This window comes from Jaculus jaculus, chromosome 4, assembly GCF_020740685.1.
Source record: "Jaculus jaculus isolate mJacJac1 chromosome 4, mJacJac1.mat.Y.cur, whole genome shotgun sequence".
NCBI classification, from domain to species: domain Eukaryota; kingdom Metazoa; phylum Chordata; class Mammalia; order Rodentia; family Dipodidae; genus Jaculus; species Jaculus jaculus.
In genome coordinates, this window is record NC_059105.1 from 179860192 (window position 1) to 179878752 (window position 18561).

General features: G+C 41.5%; 1 protein-coding gene across 1 annotated transcript in view; it reads right to left on the reverse strand.

Moving 5' to 3' along the window:
• Positions 1–17651, reverse strand: part of Btla (B and T lymphocyte associated) — a 38472-nt gene extending 20821 nt beyond the window's left edge. The window contains exons 1-4 of the mRNA XM_045148427.1: positions 17483–17651; positions 16758–16857; positions 15321–15453; positions 9758–9938 (exon numbers count right to left, since the gene is read on the reverse strand). Of these exons, the coding sequence (XP_045004362.1) occupies positions 9758–9938; positions 15321–15453; positions 16758–16857; positions 17483–17651 (583 nt within the window). The remainder of the gene's footprint in view (positions 1–9757; positions 9939–15320; positions 15454–16757; positions 16858–17482) is intronic.
• Positions 17652–18561: the final 910 nt, after the last annotated feature.

Genomic DNA, 18561 nt, shown 5'->3' on the forward strand with positions numbered 1-18561 from the left:
TGAGATATTTAAGAGTAAGATAAACAGAGATCTTTCAAGGTCATAAAGTCACATAACACATGTATAATTTAAGCCATATTTAGCAGATTGATTCCAGAATCACTGTTCCCCATTCATCACTTTTTACCCCCAAGTTCACCACACCTCACTTATCAATGTGCTGTAGATAGATACCGCCTGGACCCAGCATGGAGGGCCACAAGTAGGGATATGACTAATATATTTTTCAAGTTCTTATTATGTTCTAAGTACTTTTAGGCATCAAACATACATGTGCATAAACCCATCACAAGTTGAAAATATTGTAAACCAAAATCCAGAAGCTGTGGAAAGCTCAACATGAAAGTAGACTTAACACATACACACACCCACACACACACCAAGGCCCAAGGGATTTTATGGAAAAGAGTGTGGAAAGAGTGTAAGAGCCATAGGGTGGGAGGGAATATCCTGAGGCACTGCCTCCTCCTACAATGACCTATATAAATCCTAACCTCTAGCCCCATGGTGAATACCAGCAATCCCTCTAAGAAGAGCCCTCAGCAGAATGGGGGCAGGGAGGAGGGGAATGATGGTACCAACATATGATGGGGCAATACAAAGTTTCTACTTAATAATACACACTTAATAAACCTAATCTATCAAGCACCATATCCTAACCTGCCTTAAATTTGTCCCAAACACTTTATTTTAGCCTACAGTTAGTTGGGCAAAATCATCTAATATAAAGCCTATTTCATAATAGGGTGGTCACATTTGATGGAATTACTTGAGTGCTCCTATTCAAAAACCACTGGCAACACACTACACTGAACAGTATTGGTTATTTTCTTTTGTGATTGTATGATTGACTGAGGTCACGGTCCAGCACTGCAAGAACTGTAATATCACATTGCTAAACTAGGAAAATAATAACATTCAAAATTTGAAGTGTAGCCTCCAAAAAAAAAAAAAAATCTGTATTACCTTTGTGCCAATGTAAAGTTGAAAAATTGTAAGTTGAGTCATCTTAATAAAGGGGCCATTTGTATATTGTTTCAATCTATTGTTGCAGTGATTTTTTTGAAGTAGTTACTAGTATTATGTTTACATTGAGTTGAAGAAAGTGAGTGTTGGAACAGATATGCCACTTGCCATAGGTCATGATCTACCTGAAGAATCAGACATAGACTTTAAATATTTTTCTTTGTTTTTTATTTTTATTTATTTATTTGAGAGTGACAGACAGAGAGGAGAGAGAAAGAGAGAATGGGCACGACAGGGCTTCCAGCCACTGCAAACGAACTCCAGACGCGTGCGCCCCCTTGTGCATCTGGCTAACGTGGGTCCTGGGGAATCGAGCCTCAAACCAGAGTCCTTAGGCTTCACAGGCAAGTGCTTAACCGCTAAGCCATCTCTCCAGCCCAGAAATAGATTTTAAATGCAGGTCTGTTGCTGACTCCAACAGGCTGCAATGCGACACAGCTGTCGTGAATGAGAACGCATAGGAAACCTTTCTTAGACTATCCTGACCAATGAAAACAACCAAGTGTTTTTTTATTATTATTTTTACAATACAATACATTTGTAAGCCTAACACAGTTGAGTAGTTAAAGCTATAAAGCTGGTGTGTGCCCGAGATGAGACGGAAACTCAAAGGTATATATTCCTTTAGTGTCTCTGCTTCAAAAATTATCCCTGGCTGCTTTCAGAGGGATTCCTAGTGGTGTACAATGGCTGCTACACATATCTAGCAAATATAGAACTGGAAAGGAATATCATTTCATATAAAGATTATATTCTTTTTTGTTTGTTTTTTTGTTTTTGTTTTCTGAAGTAGGGTCTCACTCTAGCTCAGGCTGATGTGGAATTCACTATGTAGCCTCAGGCTGGCCTTGAGCTCACCGTGATCCTCCTCCCTCTGCCTCCGGAGTGTGGGGATTAAAGGCGTGCGCCACCACGGCTGGCAAGGTTTTATTCTTTATATGTGAAAAAAATGTTACAGAATTGTACTAATAAGCGAGGCTTGACATGGACAAAACGAAGAAGTAAAACATTTTATCGGATGATCTTTCCAAGTTTGTTCTTGGTACTTCCATGTCTCTTTCAAGTGGCAAATGTCCTCTTTGGATCTACCCTGTTCTCACTGTCATGGCTCTCCAAGCTACAGCATTCACCTGCATGTCACTTCACAGAGCCTTGCCTACTCTGTGTGACAAGGGTGATTTCTGGTAGCTAGTTAGGCAGGTAATATATAATTATCTCCAGTGAACAACATAGGTTTTGGCCAAGTTAATTTTCCTAAAGAACAATGATTTATACCAGCAATTTAGAGAATACTGTTATTTACACTGGTTGCCTCGTGCAAGTGGGCCATGTCCTCTAGAGATGTTAAGCCCTCCACCTTGGTCACAGAGCTTTTAGGAAGAAAGGCCAATCTTAAAAGCTATTGACAGAAGGATTGATAAGCCTCTTTCATTGTATCAAAAACCAACATGGAGGGGCTAGAGAGATGGCTTAGCAGTTAAGGCATTTGCCTGCAAAGCCAAAGGATCCGGGTTCAACCCTCCAGGACCCATGTAAGCCAGATGCACAAGGGGGATCATGCATCTGGAGTTCATGTGCAGTGGCTGAAGGCCCTAGCATGCCCATTCTCTTTCCCTCTCTCTCTCTTGCTCGCTCTTTCTCTTTCTCAGATAAATAAGTAAATAAAATATATTTATAAAAAAATATGGAGGGTTGGAGAGATGGCTTAGCATTTAAGCACTTACCTGTGAAGCCTAAGAACCCCAGTTCGAGCCTAGATTCCCCAGGACCCAAGTCAGCCAGATGCACAAAGAGGCGCACATGTCTGGAGTTTGTTTGCAGTGGCTGGAAGCCCTGGCATGCCCATTCTCTCTCTTTCTCTCTACCTCTTTCTCACTCTGTCTGTCGCTCTCAAATAAATAAATAAAAATAAACAAAAAAGCCCCACATGAATTTTTAAAAATACTGTTGTCAGTGGAAGGTTGTTTACTTATGATTCCCAAAGTAAGAGCATGTCAAGTTCGTGTTCAGAAATATAGGAGGGATCTCACCACCACCTTGCGGCCAAATATCTCCTTACTCTCCAGCACATTCTGCGGCTGAAATGTTGCCCTGAGTTTAACTGGCATTTTCAAAGCATCACGTGTATTTCACCACATCTATGTGGACAAAAACTGTCAATAGTTCCACAACATCCATCTTCCCCATCTGCTTCTACAGTGGAAAGTAAAGGAAGCCAGGATCATACAGATAGAATTTGAATGCCCCAGCTTCCCCTGAGGTGACTTCTAAACCATGGTCTGCGATGTATGCAAGTTCCAGGTTGTTGTCATAAGATCAACATGGCAATTAGGAAGGAGGAAAAGAGGTCTTAGAGATATTTACTGGCGGGTTGGAGAGATGGCTTAGTGGTTAAGCGCTTGCCTGTCAAGCCTAAGGACCCCGGTTCAAGGCTTGATTTCCCAGGACCAACGTTAGCCAGATGCACAAGGGGACACATGTGTCTGGAGTTCATTTGCAGTGGCAGGAGGTCCTGGCATGCCCATTCTCTCTCTCTCTCTGCCTCTTTCTCTCTGCCAGTCGCTCTCAAATAAATAAAAATAAATAATATTTTTAAAAAGAAATATTTACTGGCTAAACCTGATGTCCTATGAGTAGCCTAGATGGCTTAGCAAACATCTCCCTGGACTTTATTTCACAGGACTTTCAAATGATATATGTCAGATTCTGAGAATATCAAAAGCGACACCCCTACACATAGAGACACAGATATAGGTGCAGAAAAAAAGGATAACACTTCATAGAGATAGCCATGGTGAATGACAGTCATGATAGAATAAGAAGACAGTAAGTCTCTCTTGCTGAAGACTGCACATGCTGGGGCTACAGGTCACTGAGAAACCAAGCTGGAGTTGAGCTAGAAGCCGTCAACCTGCTGACTAGCTGTCAGGATGCTGGAAAGTGCTACACAGCATGCAGCCTTTGGGGGACTGAAGTCATCAATAATCTGAACAGCTAAGTCAAATGTGCCGATTGGTGTAGTGGCCTGTCTGTTTTGCAAGAAACCAAGTGTTCTCCGATTGGACTGGGAGGGAATCCATGCCTGGTACTGAAAACCTACTCAAAATGCTGTGGTTGTGAAGGTCATAAGCCTTCGAGGGGGAACTATTAGTGCTATCTGCCTAAATGGATATATTACGCCTACCAAACTCTAAACACCTATGTTTATGCCCATATATTAATGTTACTCTCACTTTGAGTTAGAGAAGCTTCTCTTTTTAGATGGCAGTGACCACTGGGGAACTCAAAACTCACCATAGTGCTGAGAAAAAGAAAGTGATGATGATGGCGTGTTCAGCACTGAGACATCTCTATCACACCCTCTAAGGCTCAGGAACCATTGTGAAAGAGGTGGCAGAAAGAATGTAAGCATTGAGCTGCGGAGATAAAGCCAGATGCACAAAGTGGCGCACACATCTGGGGTTTGTTTACAGTATCTAGAGGCCCTTGTGCACCCATTCTCTCTGTCTCTCTCTCTCTCCTTGCAAATAGATAAATAAAACATAAAAAGTACATAAGAACCAAAGTAAGGGGGCAGCATCTTATGAGCATTTTACAGAATTAAGAAATTTGATGCACAGAACACCACTATACAATTAACACATCTTCTTTTTTAAGTAAGGAACTGAGCTCTAAGCAGGCTGTAGTCACATTCCCAGGAAACGACACAGATGAGATGCTAATCCAGGAAGTCTTTTTTTAAAGATCCAGTCGTAACTACTGAACCACAGAGCTTCCCTCTGAGGGACTGAGCAAAAGGTTTGTTCCAGCTTTCACATCTGATTGTAAGTGCCTGTGAACATGTTCTTTCAACAATTCTGAACTCTAAGTAAAAGCAAAACTTGCAGATGATGGAAATCTGCTGGGAAAGTCCCAGGGAGGCAGGGTAATGGTTTTCAACTTCAGCATGACAAAAAAAAAATGATTTTTTTTTTTTAAATTCTGCGACAAAGTAAGCTACAGCAAAGTAAAGAGCCCTTCAGTCTTACAGAGTCCATTCACGGATATATTCAGCCCAAGGACCAATGTGTTCATGCCTTAATTCAGGAAGTCTTGAAGCTATGGAACGTGATCCTAAACATTTGCATAAGTGGGCAAGACTTGTGACATACAGCAAGTATTTGTCATTTGGTAGAAGACATCACTCTGGTACTAGTGTTATATGGTACACATTTCAATGGGAACAATAGCTGGAGTCATAAACACAAGTCTGATAGCGTGGTGGTGCACTCCTTTAATCCCAGAATTTGGTATGCAGAGGTAGGAAAGATAGTCACAAGTTTGAGGCCAGCCTGAAACTACAGAGTGAGTTCCAGGTGAGCCGAAGCTACAGTGAGACCGTACCCTGAAAAGAAAAGAAAAGAAAAGAAAAGAAAAGAAAAGAAAAGAAGAGGAGAGGAGAGGAGAGCAGGGAAGAGGAAAGGAAAGAAAAGAAAAAAGAAAAGTTTTGTTAAAACAGTGTTCCACAATGTCAAAGGCTAATAGAGCGTCACCAGCCTGGGTGCAGTTGCTCTGACCCAGAGACAAAGCCCACTTTTGGTGAAATGACACATGGTGTGATCTGGAGTGCGGCATTTAAATGTGGATCCATGGCCACCCGGAACTACCCCAACAAAGGAGAAAGAGGGCGCTGGGAGATGGCTCACTGGATAAAGTGTTTGCTGCTCAACTCAGCGCCTGTGTTCAAATCTACAAACCCCACGTAGAAAAAGGAAGCCATGTAGGCGGGTGTGGAGGCCACCCTGAAACTACATAGTGAAGTCCAGGTCAGCCTGAGCCCTGATCTACAGTGAGACCGTACCTTGAACCCCTGCTCCCCAGGAAAAAAGAAAAAGGAAGCAGAGACAGACTTCTGTAACCCAGAGGGCTTCCAGTGAGCAGGGAGACAGAGACGGGAGAACGTCCCCAAAAGTCTGAATGGAGCAGTAAAACCACGAGAGGCCCTTCCGTAAATGCGGTGGAACGTAGACAGGGGCCAACCCAAAAGCTGTCATCTGCCCTTCCACGTGTGTGATGCAGCAGGCCCAAACCCACACACACACACACACACGCACGTGCGCACACACACACCCCAAATAAATAAATAAATTCTGAAAAGGACACAGGCAAGAAGCAAACAGAGACAAGGCCCTGCCCACTGTGTTCTCAAAGAAGCCAAATATAATTATTTACCCTAAACTGGGCCAGGCTAAGATGATTTTCAAATCACAACAACCAACGATCAATCCAAACTTTCCGACTGCCTTTATTCCAGATCTAGCACCCACCCATTAACTGCAGACAGAGTTGAAGCACCCAGTGGGCCTTCTACTAAATAGGAGGTCTGGGGCTCAGTGCCCTCCTGCAGCCTCCATCTTCTGAGCATGATTTGCCCACGAGGAGAAGGTGTTGATGCTTTACTTTCATAGGTGAGGCAGCATATGCCAGAAGCAAGTATCCCTCTGACTTTTCTTTGAGAAACACAAACATTATTTGGTTATACAGAAAGACTTTAAGCAGCAAGTTCATAGAGAACAGCACATGAGTTTCCAATCTTGTCATGGATGTAGCCTCACTCCTTAATACCTCATATTAGTGAGGTAAAGTGTTATTAAGTTATCTTTAAACACTTTGGGCATGTGCTAGTGTAAATAGTACAGCAAGGCCGTGATTAATGTAATTTTAAGGACTTGAGCAAATAACTTTGAGAAAATAACGTTTGCAAAATGTTACCTTTTTTTCTGTTTTGTTTTACTTTCTGCTGCTAGGCATAGAACTACGGGCCTCATGTGTGCTAGGCAAATGCGTTGTCGCTGAGCTACCCTCAGCTCTCCCTCACCAAATGTTCTTTTTTTTACTGATATCCTTTTAATTTTTATTTATTTATTTATTTTTGGTTTTTCAAGATAGGATCTCACTCTAGCCCAGGCTGACCTGGAATTCACTATGTCATCTCAGGGAGGCCTTGAACTCACAGCAATCCTCCTACTTCTGTCTCCCAAATGCTGGGATTAAAGACGTGCACTGCCATGCCTGGCTAATTTTTATTTATTTATTTTTTATTTCCGAGAGATAGTGAGAGAGAATTGACATGTCAGGACCTTACCACTGCAAACAAACTCCAGACACTTGGGCTGACTTATGCATATATGCTACCTGTACATGTGCATGACCTTGTGCATGTGGCCTATGTGGGCTCTGGGGAGTTGAACCTGGGTCCTTAGGCTTTGCTGGCAAGCGCCTTAACCACTAAGCCATCTTTCCAATGTAGTGTATTAATGGCTACATAAGATACCTGGCCAATACATGTCAGTCTTTTCACTTCATTTACCAAATGTATTGATTCACTACAATTTGGGCTAAATATTTTACACAAGATATTTTATCCTTAAAACTTAACAACTAGGGGGATTTTGGGCATAAGGTCTGAAGTAGACCAGAGGAATAAGCTTTAGTCACAGCATGACTGCTGACTGAATACATTTTACATATTCATACTACCAAGAAATGATGAACATGTGAGATAATATATGTTAATTCACTTGGTTTAGCTTTATAAGGTGTGCATATATTGTAACATCACATTGTACTCCATAAATATGTACATATTGGTCTTTTTTTAAAATTTGAGGTAGGGTCTTGTTCTAGCCCAGGTTGACCTGGAATTCACTATGTAGCCTCAGGATGGTATTGAACTCACAGTGATCTCTCTACCTTGCCACACAAGTCCTGCGATTAAAGGCATGCACCACACACAGTTATTAATAGATTAAAAACAACTGCTTTAAAGAATAATGCTAAACTTTATTTTTCATTTAATTCAATTTTGGGGGACATAAATGATGAAAATACTTTTAGTAGAATCACCAATAGCATTCATCAAACTTTTATCATGTACACTTGCTATGGACAGACACTTATTAGCCATCACCAAAGGCCATAATTTAGGTATTTTTAAAAAGGAAGAAATTAAAGATGAGAGTATAAGAAATGTAGCTGAATCAATACTGCAAGTGACAAAGCCAATAAGAAACCCAACTCTAATAACCAAGTCTATTTTCACTAAAAACTAGGCTACAGCACATTTAGAGAAAGAATGGAAGTTGTATGGAACTTTAATTGTGGTATAATACTGAAAATATTTTCCTTTATGTCACAGAAGCTAGTAAATAATAACCTGAAATGGATTTTGTCTAATAACATTTAACCATGGTTGTCATTATGAGACTGGCTTTAGGCATCTGGTTGAAGGTTGGGAGGCAGAGGTAGGAAGATCATTGTGAGTTCGAGGTCACCCTGAGACTACATAATGAATTCCAGGTCAGTCTGAGCTAGAGTGAGACCCTACTCCCCCCCCCCCAAAAAAGAAGAAAACTTCAGCTGATATCTAAGCACCTAGTCAACTCAATGTGAAACACAGTCATGAAAAAGTCTGAGCAAAAGGACAAAATCCACATTAGATATTTGTATGGGATTGTCCTTCGGATATCCAGGCTGTGCACCATAAATATATTCCAAATAGGGGACAATGCCTGGCGAGCCATGGTTATTTCTTTCCACATGGTTAAATGTGACATTCTGGAGTCCTAAGGTTCAATGCCAAACTACACAGTTCTAGTGTGAAACATGATGTTCCATAGTACTTGGGTGATTATATTTTCTAGTTAAAAACAGAAAGAGCCAAACTGGTCACATTGTTTGTTAGTGCGAGAATTTTCTTCTTCTTCTTTTTAAAATCGTGTTTAAAACCAGAATTAAGGAATCAGAAACTTCTGGTAGCTGTTCATAGATCTCCCTTTGCAGCATGTGGGTCCTGTATCACTGTAAGGTCCGTAGGGACAGGCCAGTGCCACCTCTGCAAAATCCAAACTTGTCTCCCAAGCTCATTTGGCACTCACATCATCATTGCATCCAAGAAAATAGAAGTACTGTGATTCTCTGCTCTTCTATTTCTAATTTTTTTTGGGGGGGGGGTATTTTTATTTATTTATTTGAGGGCAACAGACAGTGAAAGAAAGAGGCAGAGAGAGAGAGAGAGAGAGAGAGAGAGAGAATGGGCGCACCAGGGCCTCCAGCTACTGCAAATGAACTCCAGACACGTGCGCCCCCCTTGTGCATTTGGCTATCGTTGGCCCTGGGGAATCGAGCCTCGAACTGGGGTCCTTAGACTTCACAGGCAAGTGCTTAACTGCTAAACCATCTCTCCAGCCCTGCTCTTCTATTTCTTAGCGTATATTCTTTTGTAGTCTTACAGCGCAGACCACAGAAGCAAGCATAGGGGTTGTACTTACAGAACATTATTTAAAAGGAACCACAGAGACAGGTATAAGCCATTTATCCAATCTGTCCCAGTCTAATGAGCATGACAGCATTCTGCTGGAGTCAGTTTGGAGGGGGCATGCTATCCACCATTGCTAATGAAGCCAGAAAGATCTATGAGTAATATTGACAAATTTGGACTGTTTATAACACATACTCAGTTCTCTCTTCTTACTATCAGGACATGTTTGTAGGAAAACTGGCCAAGCTATGGATTCAGTGTCTGCTGTTTTATGCAGTGGTTTATATCCTGTAACATTTTTAGGGAGTCAATTTAATGTCTTTGTTTGATCCACAATTGCCCATTGCACACAAACATGCCCCTCCACTAAGCCTAACAAGGAGAATGGGTCCTGAGGAACAAAATCAGAAATCATCTTAGTAGGTGTCTTACCATGAATGCTCCAGAGGCCCAGATGGACGAGTAAGATGAGGTCCCCAAACGCTGAGCCGTTTCCCAGCATGGAGGCAACGTCTTTATTCCCTTGCTTCTCAGGGATGGGGAGCAGTGCTCCCTCTGTGGCGTCCCTTCCCAAGTTCTTCAGAGCCTGGTCACCGAGCCACCCCAGCAGCGTCTGAGAAGTCACCAAGGGCAGTGAGAAGAGCCTGAGTGACTTTGAGAAAGTAAGTGAACAGAGACGCCTGTGCTGTGGTTTTGCTTCTTGGTAAATCTTCTGCTCACTTTCAAATACCCATCTGAGAAGCAGCTCAGTCCTTAATTTCTTCCTCTCTCTCTCTCACCCTACGTGCACCACCTTGAGGTTTTTCTCAAAGAGAAATGAACAAGTAAACTTAAAAAAAAGAAAAAAAAAAACCTAAATTGTTCTAGCCTTCAGATGGAAATTTTAATCAGATGAAGCTCAGAAAATTCATGGTAAAGTACCTATGGTAAGCATACATTTCCCCCTTCTCATAGCTTATGATTCTAAAACTTCTTTTATGTAGAATATCTTAGGTCCCCTCCCCACCCCCCCTGAACATCATGTCACCATAAGATGAGAATGTTTATTAGCATGAAAATAATGAAGATATATCTGAGGTTATGGAGCAAATGAGTGACAGGATGCATTTCCTCAACTGAAGAGGGAAGGGCGGCTGTCTTCAGTCTGTATACACCTATCAGTGGAGCAAGATCAACGTTAGTATTGGCCACATGTTCTTTCTAAATATTAAAGATCAAAGCAAAGATGAGAGCATCATCTGAAGGAAACTTCCATTCTCCACCTTCTTTCTGTGGCTGTTTTCTAGATGAAGCAGAAAAGAAAGAAACGGAAAGTTCAAAATTAGATAGTGTCAGGCTGCTGTGGCACTGTTTCCCCCTCAGACCACACTGAATAACCAGTTTAGCTTATAACAGAAGGACCCAAACCAATTTGCCATCAGCTGAGATTTCAGATGAGAACTGCTGATTCCTGGTTTTGGAAGACTTGCCCTCAGAGGCTGATAGTGTTTGTCTAAGGCCAAACTTTAACATTAGCAAGGTTATCCTATAGACAGTGATTCAAAAAGACAATGGTTCCAAGGTTCCTGATGTTCAAAAATGCAATCAACTAGTATTTTAACTTCTTGACATCAGTTTACTGTTGCCACTGAAATGCCCATGTATCTTGATCTCTACTGAGGTAACACAGAGTAACTCTAAGTAGTCTCTTAGAATTCTTGTTAGTGATCAAGTAAACATCTGGGGGAGTACTTTTTCTGTGCCCAGGACAGAGTGCAAACTTCTTGTGGTAGTTGAAGCAAGGCCAATGTCCCCTTAAGATGGCCCAAGAGGTTAAAGAATGGCCTACATTATAAGTGAGTTCCAGAGCTCAGGATATCATCCCAAACCAGAGGGGGAAAAAAATCTTATCAACTTTGTTGATCTCAACTTAAAACTTTAATGATTTGCTACACTGAAGATTTTTTTTTTTCATGTAAGGGTCCATGCTAATCAGGTAAATTTTGGGGGGAAATGAAACCTACAAAAATCTAATGGATTTAAAGAGAAGATATTTATGTGCATTTGACACTCTTATCAGCATGCATGCTGGCTTTTTTAAAATCTTTTTTATTTTATTTTGTTTATAGCTGAGTCCTTTGGCTTTGCAGGCAAGATCCTTGACCATTAACCCCAGCATGCTGGCTTTTTAATGCTTACTCAGTTGGAGTCATTAGAATACCACTAGAAAAGAACAAAAAAAAAACATGCCTCATGATCTGATTCCTCTTTATTCTAATAAAAAAAAAAAATTGATCTCTTTTTCTCTTGGTGGCCCTTTCATCATCACTTTTGTGGCAAAATGTCAATTAATGAAATGGAAATGACCAACATATTTCTTATCAAATGCACCCCTTACAAAGTAAGGCAAAGAACTGACAAAAGCCAGACCTCAGAGACAAGAGGAGAGAATGAACCATAGTTCAGATTTTTCACCTTGAAAAGAAATCAGATGCAGCCAGGTGTGGTGGCACATGTCTTTAACCCCAGCACTGCAGAGGCAGAGATAGAAGGATCATGTGAGTTCAGAGCCAAGGCTAGCCTGGGACTACAGAGTGAATTCCAGGTCTATTTAGGCTACAGTGAGACCCTACCTTGAAAAAAAAAAAAAAAAAAACAATAAAAAACAGACACAGGTTCAAGTCATCTGAGACAGACACCAGATAGTTAGATGAAGACTTCATGAACTGGAGAGGTGGCTTAGTGGTTATTAAGGCTCTTGCCTGGGAAGCCTAAGTACTCATGTTTGACTCCCCAGGTCCACGCAAGCCAGACGCTCAGTGACACAAGCACACAAGGCCACACATGCGCACATGCAAGGGGACACACCCATCCAGAGTTCAACTGCAGTGCCTGGAGGCCCTGGCTGGCCAATCCTTCCCACCCCTGCACTTGTATAAAAAAATAATAATTCACAGCCCAGCTAGACTATTGCATTGTAACAACGCGTGAAAACTATGAAGATGCATAGACTGCACATACCATATTTATTTATTTTTCTCTTACCCTTTGTTCAACAGCAATGTTTTCCACAGGAATCTCCTTTAGAGGAGGTAGGATTGCATTGAAAATAGTAAAAATTAGCTGGGCGTGGTGGCGCATGCCTTTAATCCCAGCACTCAGGAGGCAGAGGTAGGAGGATCACCGTAAGTTCGAAGCCACCCTGAGACTACATAGTGAATTCCAGGTCAGCCTACACCAGAGTGAGACCCTACCTTGGGATAAAAAAAAAAGAAGAAGAAGAAAAGAAAATAGTAAAAATCTCATGATTAAATTAATCAGTTTAGAAGAAACTGAAAATTAGTCAGTGTGCAAAACAAATACAGCAAACAAAAACATGGAGAGTTCACATTCTCTAATCATAGACATAAGGATAGCTGAAAGCATGATGGGGACTGAGTAAAATAAAGCGTAAGGCTTCTCAGCTCTTGCATGGTACATGCTCCACTCATATTCCTCTGCCCGGTGCTGTATGGCAAATTTCCTCCGCATTAGAAGGTGCAACTACTGCCAGCTTCATCTAAAGCAGTTGGGTCAACTCATGAGAGAAGTTGTGGAGGGTCATTAGATCCCCACCTGAGATTCAGGCACACCTTATGCCAGCCTGTGTACTGTAACACAAAGTCTCATGAGCTCAGGAGGAGATAGGGCATAAAGAGTGAAAGATCTAGAACAATGAGCTGCATCAAGGTGGTGTCTCCCTGCTCTGTCAGTAAGCCCTCACCCCCAGGCTGAGGGAGGAGCGTAGTGAGTCCCACTGCAGGGCTGCTCTGGGGTCTCACACTCCCCCACAGGGACAAGGAGCTTCTAGAAGTGGCCATGGTGAGGTCATCTTCAGGGTGGAATGAGACTCCTTGGGTGCAGCTGCTCTGGGTCCTGATGCTCTGTAAGTCAGTCCTCATCCTGAGGCTGAGGGAGGAGCATCCAAGGAGTAACTGTGACACAGGAATCTCCATCAAAGTGGCTGCTTTGGGGGCCCCACGTTCTTATAAGTAACCCTTCCCTATGCTCCATAAGTGACCCCCCCCAACAAACTCAATGTTCACTGAACTGGTATTGCCGTAACTGTACTTTGGTCTGCCATCTGAGCTCTATTTGGTGTAAAGATGTATGTCTGGGGCTGGAGAGGTAGCTTAGCAGTTAAAGCATCTGCCTGCAAAGCCAAAGGATCCCGGTTTGATTCCCCAGTACCCACGTAAGCCAGATGCATAAGGGGGCGCATGCATCTGGAGTGCGTTTGCAGTGGTGCACCCATTCTCTTCCTCCACCCGCCCCGCCTCTTTCTCTCACAAATAAATAAAGTACATTTTTTTAAAAAAGATGTGTATCTGCATCCTCCCAGGGTAAAAGTTTCCCATGACCCTTAGTTACATGACTTTATAATTTAAATATATACATGATAGAAGATGCTTGTGTGAGATGGCAGAGGGCAAACTTGAAGAGAAAAAGCCCACACAGCCATGTGTGTGTGATGTGTGAGGGCAGCCAAGGTGGGAAGCCAAACTCACACTTTAAATTATTGAGGGGGCATCCTGTAGGAAGCATGGCCCACAAACATCAGCCTGTTTCTCCAGGAAGATGCTGGAGGGAAAAGCTACCTGCTTTGAAATGGTTGCTCTTCTCCTGGCCCTGAAGAAGCTGCATTCTTGCTTGTTCTTAACAGATTCGTATGTTTTGATACTCTTCTTTTTACTTTTTAAATTTTATCTTATTTATCTTATTTTATCTTACTTACTTCCTTTTACTTTTTAAATTTTATTTTATCTTATTTACTTGCAAGTGGAGGGAGAGACAGAAGATAGACAGAGAGAATGGGCATTCCACAGCCACCATACACTGCAAGTGACCACCAAATGCATATGTCGCTGTGCATCTGGCTTGAGGTGAGTACTAGGGAATCAAACCCCAGCCCCCTTAGGCATTGCAAGCAAGCACCTTAACCACTGAGCCATCTCTCCAACCTTTGATACTGTTCTTTATAATAAAACTGATCATAGAAGGCGAGATCAGAACAATGACTACAAGAAGGATGTGCAAATGAACCGTAGCCCAAAGCCAAAATGCAGGGAAGAGTTAGATCAAATAATCTGGGATAAGTTTGCCCCGAAAGTGTATGGGGAATGGTAATAGCTACACACAAAACAGCATAGTAAGGGACCAGTCAGGTCATATGATGGCCAAAGAACTTAGACAGCTTCCCAGAGGCTGACAAGAAGTGAGCCCAGAAAGTCGGAAATGAATCCAGAGTTCAGGTCAGCAACTATTTGCCTTTAACCAGCCAGTTCAGAGATGCAGGATTGCATATTCTGACAACTCAGTAGAGCCAGGACAATGCTAACTGGCTGAGTTTCAGCCCCACTTACTCCTCTGAGTTCTAGTTCTAGTCTGTGCCAACCAACTCAAATAATCATATACCTCAATCGTCCGAATTAGCCATTTAAAAGGAAGCTCAGCACAGATCTGGTAAACATGTTCTATCAACCCTCTGAGCAGATTTTAGCATTTTTCTGAGTTTCCTTGAAAGGCTCCTCCCCTGCCCTTATCAAAGACATTTCTCCATGTAATTCAGAAAGCATACTATGGAGTAGCATGGACTTAAATAGCTGAAGTTAATATTATGATTTTCCCATTGTGGGGCATTTAGGTTGCTTGTGTGTGTGTGTGTGTGTGTGTGTGTGTGTGTGTGTGTGTGTGTGTGTTAGTATATGCGTAGGCATATATGCACATGGAGGTCAGAGGTCAATGTCAGGAGTCTACCTCAGTTGTTTTCCATCTTATTCTTTGAGAAAAGATTATCACATGGAACTCAGGGCTTATTGGTTCATGTAGAACAGCTAGAAAGTGAGTCCCAGAGATTCCTCATCTCTGCCTCCGCGGCTCTGGGATTACAGACACACATCACCGTGCCTGGCATTGGAGACGGGTTCTGGGGTTCCAGACTTAGGTCTTCATGCTTGTGTCACCCTAATTGCTTTACCAAGTGAGCCCTCTCACCAGCACCGTAATGTTTTATATAAACATTGTTTGCTCTGATGTGTTTTAGGTGATTTTCCAACCGTGGAATTGCTAGGGCAAAGATAAGAACATTTTTGACATCCAGGGCCTGATACCTAGAGAGACCAATGAGCATTTCTAGAGGGAAATTATAAGACTATGCAAATGTAGTTAACTGAACCATTACCACTCCTATTTATCTTCTTACGACCATCCTAATCATAAAGCATTCCATTTGCTTAAGAGTTCTGTGCTTAATGAAGATGAACCAATCTGTGGATGTCTGTCATCTGTAAATGTTTGCTCATGCATAATTAGCTGCTTAGCAAGACATTAGAATCATAGTAGTTTGTTTACTATCTTTTTTAATATGTTATTTTTTATTTATTTGAGAGAGGGAAAGAGGAAGAGAGAGAGAGAGAGAGAGAGAGAGAGAGAGAGAGAGAGAGAATGGACACACCAGGGCCTCCAGCCACTGCAAACTCCAGATGTATGTACCACCTTGTGCATCTGGCTTACATGGGTCCTGGGTAATCGAACCGAGGTCCTTTAGCTTTGCAGGCAAGCGCCTTAACCGCTAAGCCATCTCTCCAGCCCTGTTTACTATCTTTTTCAAAGGTAAATACTTTGCATGTTAAGTATTATTAATCTCTTCTCAACTTGCTAGCTGTATTTCCATTGTGGTTTGTTTTGTGAAGCATTTTAATTGTTCTTGATTTATTGAAATTTTCCTATTTATTGAAATTTTCCTTTAAAAAGTCCTATCTAGCAATTTCCATCGTTTTTAATTTAGAAAGAGCCTTGGCTCCTCCTCCCCAGTCACACCGTTCCTCGTGTCATATCATGTGTGTACTTTTCCCACCCTGCTGCCTTCTCAATGCCCTTCGCTCCCCCTTTGCTCTCCTGTCTAGTTTTTTAGCCTATACTCACTCTCACCTACCCCTTGTTTACATACATACAAACATTAAAATTTATGATTTGTAGCCAGGCATGGTGGCACACACCTTTAATCCCAGCACCTAGGAGGCAGAGGTAGGAGGATCGCCATCAGTTCAAGGCCACCCTGAGATCACATAGTGAATTCCTGGTCAGCCTGAGAAGAAAACTTATGGTTTGCATGTGAGAGAATAGGAGATGTTGTCTCTCTACATGAGTCACATCACTTAGTATAATGTTCCGGTTCCATCCATCTTCCTGCAAATTTCCAGTTGTTGTTGCTAAATAGAATTCTAAAGTACAAGTATACCATATTTTCATGATCTATTCATCAGCTGATAAACGTCCAGATTGTTTCATTTCCTAGCTATTGTGACTGGAGCAGCTATGAGCATGGATGAGCAAGCATTTCTGTCACCGGCTGTACAGCCCTTTGGGTATCTGTCCAGGAACAGGATGGCTGGGTTGTATGGTATAGTGGTACCTTTTTGAGAAACGTCCATACTGATTTCCAGTTCCTAGGCCTCTCCTTTCCCCAAATTCTTGCCAGAATTTGTTGTCATTTGTCATGTGCTCCATAGCTACTTTTCGTAAAGGGCAAAAACGTCAGTATGATGTATCTTGAGTTTTCAGGAAACACAACCACAGGTGCTTGCACACGTGCCCATGCAGCAGTGTGCACGGACACACACATGCATCTATTCTGAAACGGCGTTAGGAAAGCAAAGGCAAACACTGGTCAACACCAGACAACCTGCCACAACACAAGAAATGGCCTGAGTGCCTGCACTCTGGAAGACCTGTATAATTTAACATGTATGAATTCAGCAAAATAAGGCACTTCATTATGATTTTCTTTTTTTTAAAGATTTATTATTTATTTATTTATTTATTTATTTATTTATTTATTTATTTATTAGAGACAGACAGGGAGAAAGAGAGAGAGAGAGAGAGAGAGAGAGAGAATGGGCATGCCAGTGCCTCTAGCCACTGCAAACAAACTCCAGACGCATGTGCCACCATGTGCACGTGGCTTATATGGGACCTGGAGAATTGAACCTGGGTCCTTAAGCTTCGTGGGTAAGTGCCTTAACTGCTAAGCCATCTCTCCAGCCCTTCATTATGATTTTCAATATGTGTATCCTGTACTTTGATCCTATTCAGTACCCATTACGCTCTCTATTCCTCTCCTCCATCCTGCTAAACTACCTTTCCTCTTTGCGAACAGTGCCCTATTTTCATCATATATGGTGTACTCATATAGATTCGTGTATATTACAGAAAATAGGCGATATTTGTCTTTACAGTTTATTTCACTTAACATGATGACTTTCAGTTCCAAACAGTTTCCTACAAATGACATAATTTCAATATTCATGGCTAAATGTACATTCACCATAATTTCTCTACCCATTCATCCACTGGTGTGTAACTATACTGATTTCATACCTTGGCTATTGTGAATAGCATCACAATAAACATGGACATATAGGAATGTCTGTTACTCTGTCTTGTTTTCTATAAGTACATACACCCAGGCATAGAATAGCTGGATCATCTAGTAGTTCTGTTTCTAGTTTCCTCTGCTTTGAGGAAATACTATATTGATTTCCATATTGGTTGTACTTAATTTATATTTCCACCAATAGTGTGTAAGTATTCACTTTCCCCCTGCTGGTTCACCAACATTTGTTTTTGTCTTCCTGATGATAACTGTTTTGAGTGGGGTAAGTTGGAATCTCAGTGCATTTCCCTGATAGCTAAGGATGTTGCACATGTATTCATGTATTTATTGGTCATCACTGGTAATTCTTTCCAAAACTGTTCAGTTGGCTGATATTTATTGGATTGTTCTTTTGGTTTAATTTTCTGAGTTATTTATACATTCTGGATATTAATCCCTAACCAGATGAATAGATGACAATTTTTTCCCTCCCATTCTTCAGGCTGTCTCTTCACTATAATTGTTCCCTTTACTGTGTAGAATCCTTTTTAATTTGACACAATTCCATTTGTCAATTTATGCTATTAGTTCCTGAGCTATTGGAGTCCTATTCAGAAAGTCATTGCCTATTCTTAAACTTTGAAGTGTTTTCCTGTTTTAATCTTAGTAGTTTTAGTTTCAAGTCCAGGTGAATTTGAAATAGGATTAGTTGGGAAGGCAATTCTTAATCTGGTCTTTATCATTGAGCTAGCTCCCATCATGAGCCAAAGAATTTTGAAGGAATATATTCAAAACACTTGGCATCATAAATTTGTCCTTCTAAGGTTATAGTTATAAAGTTTGA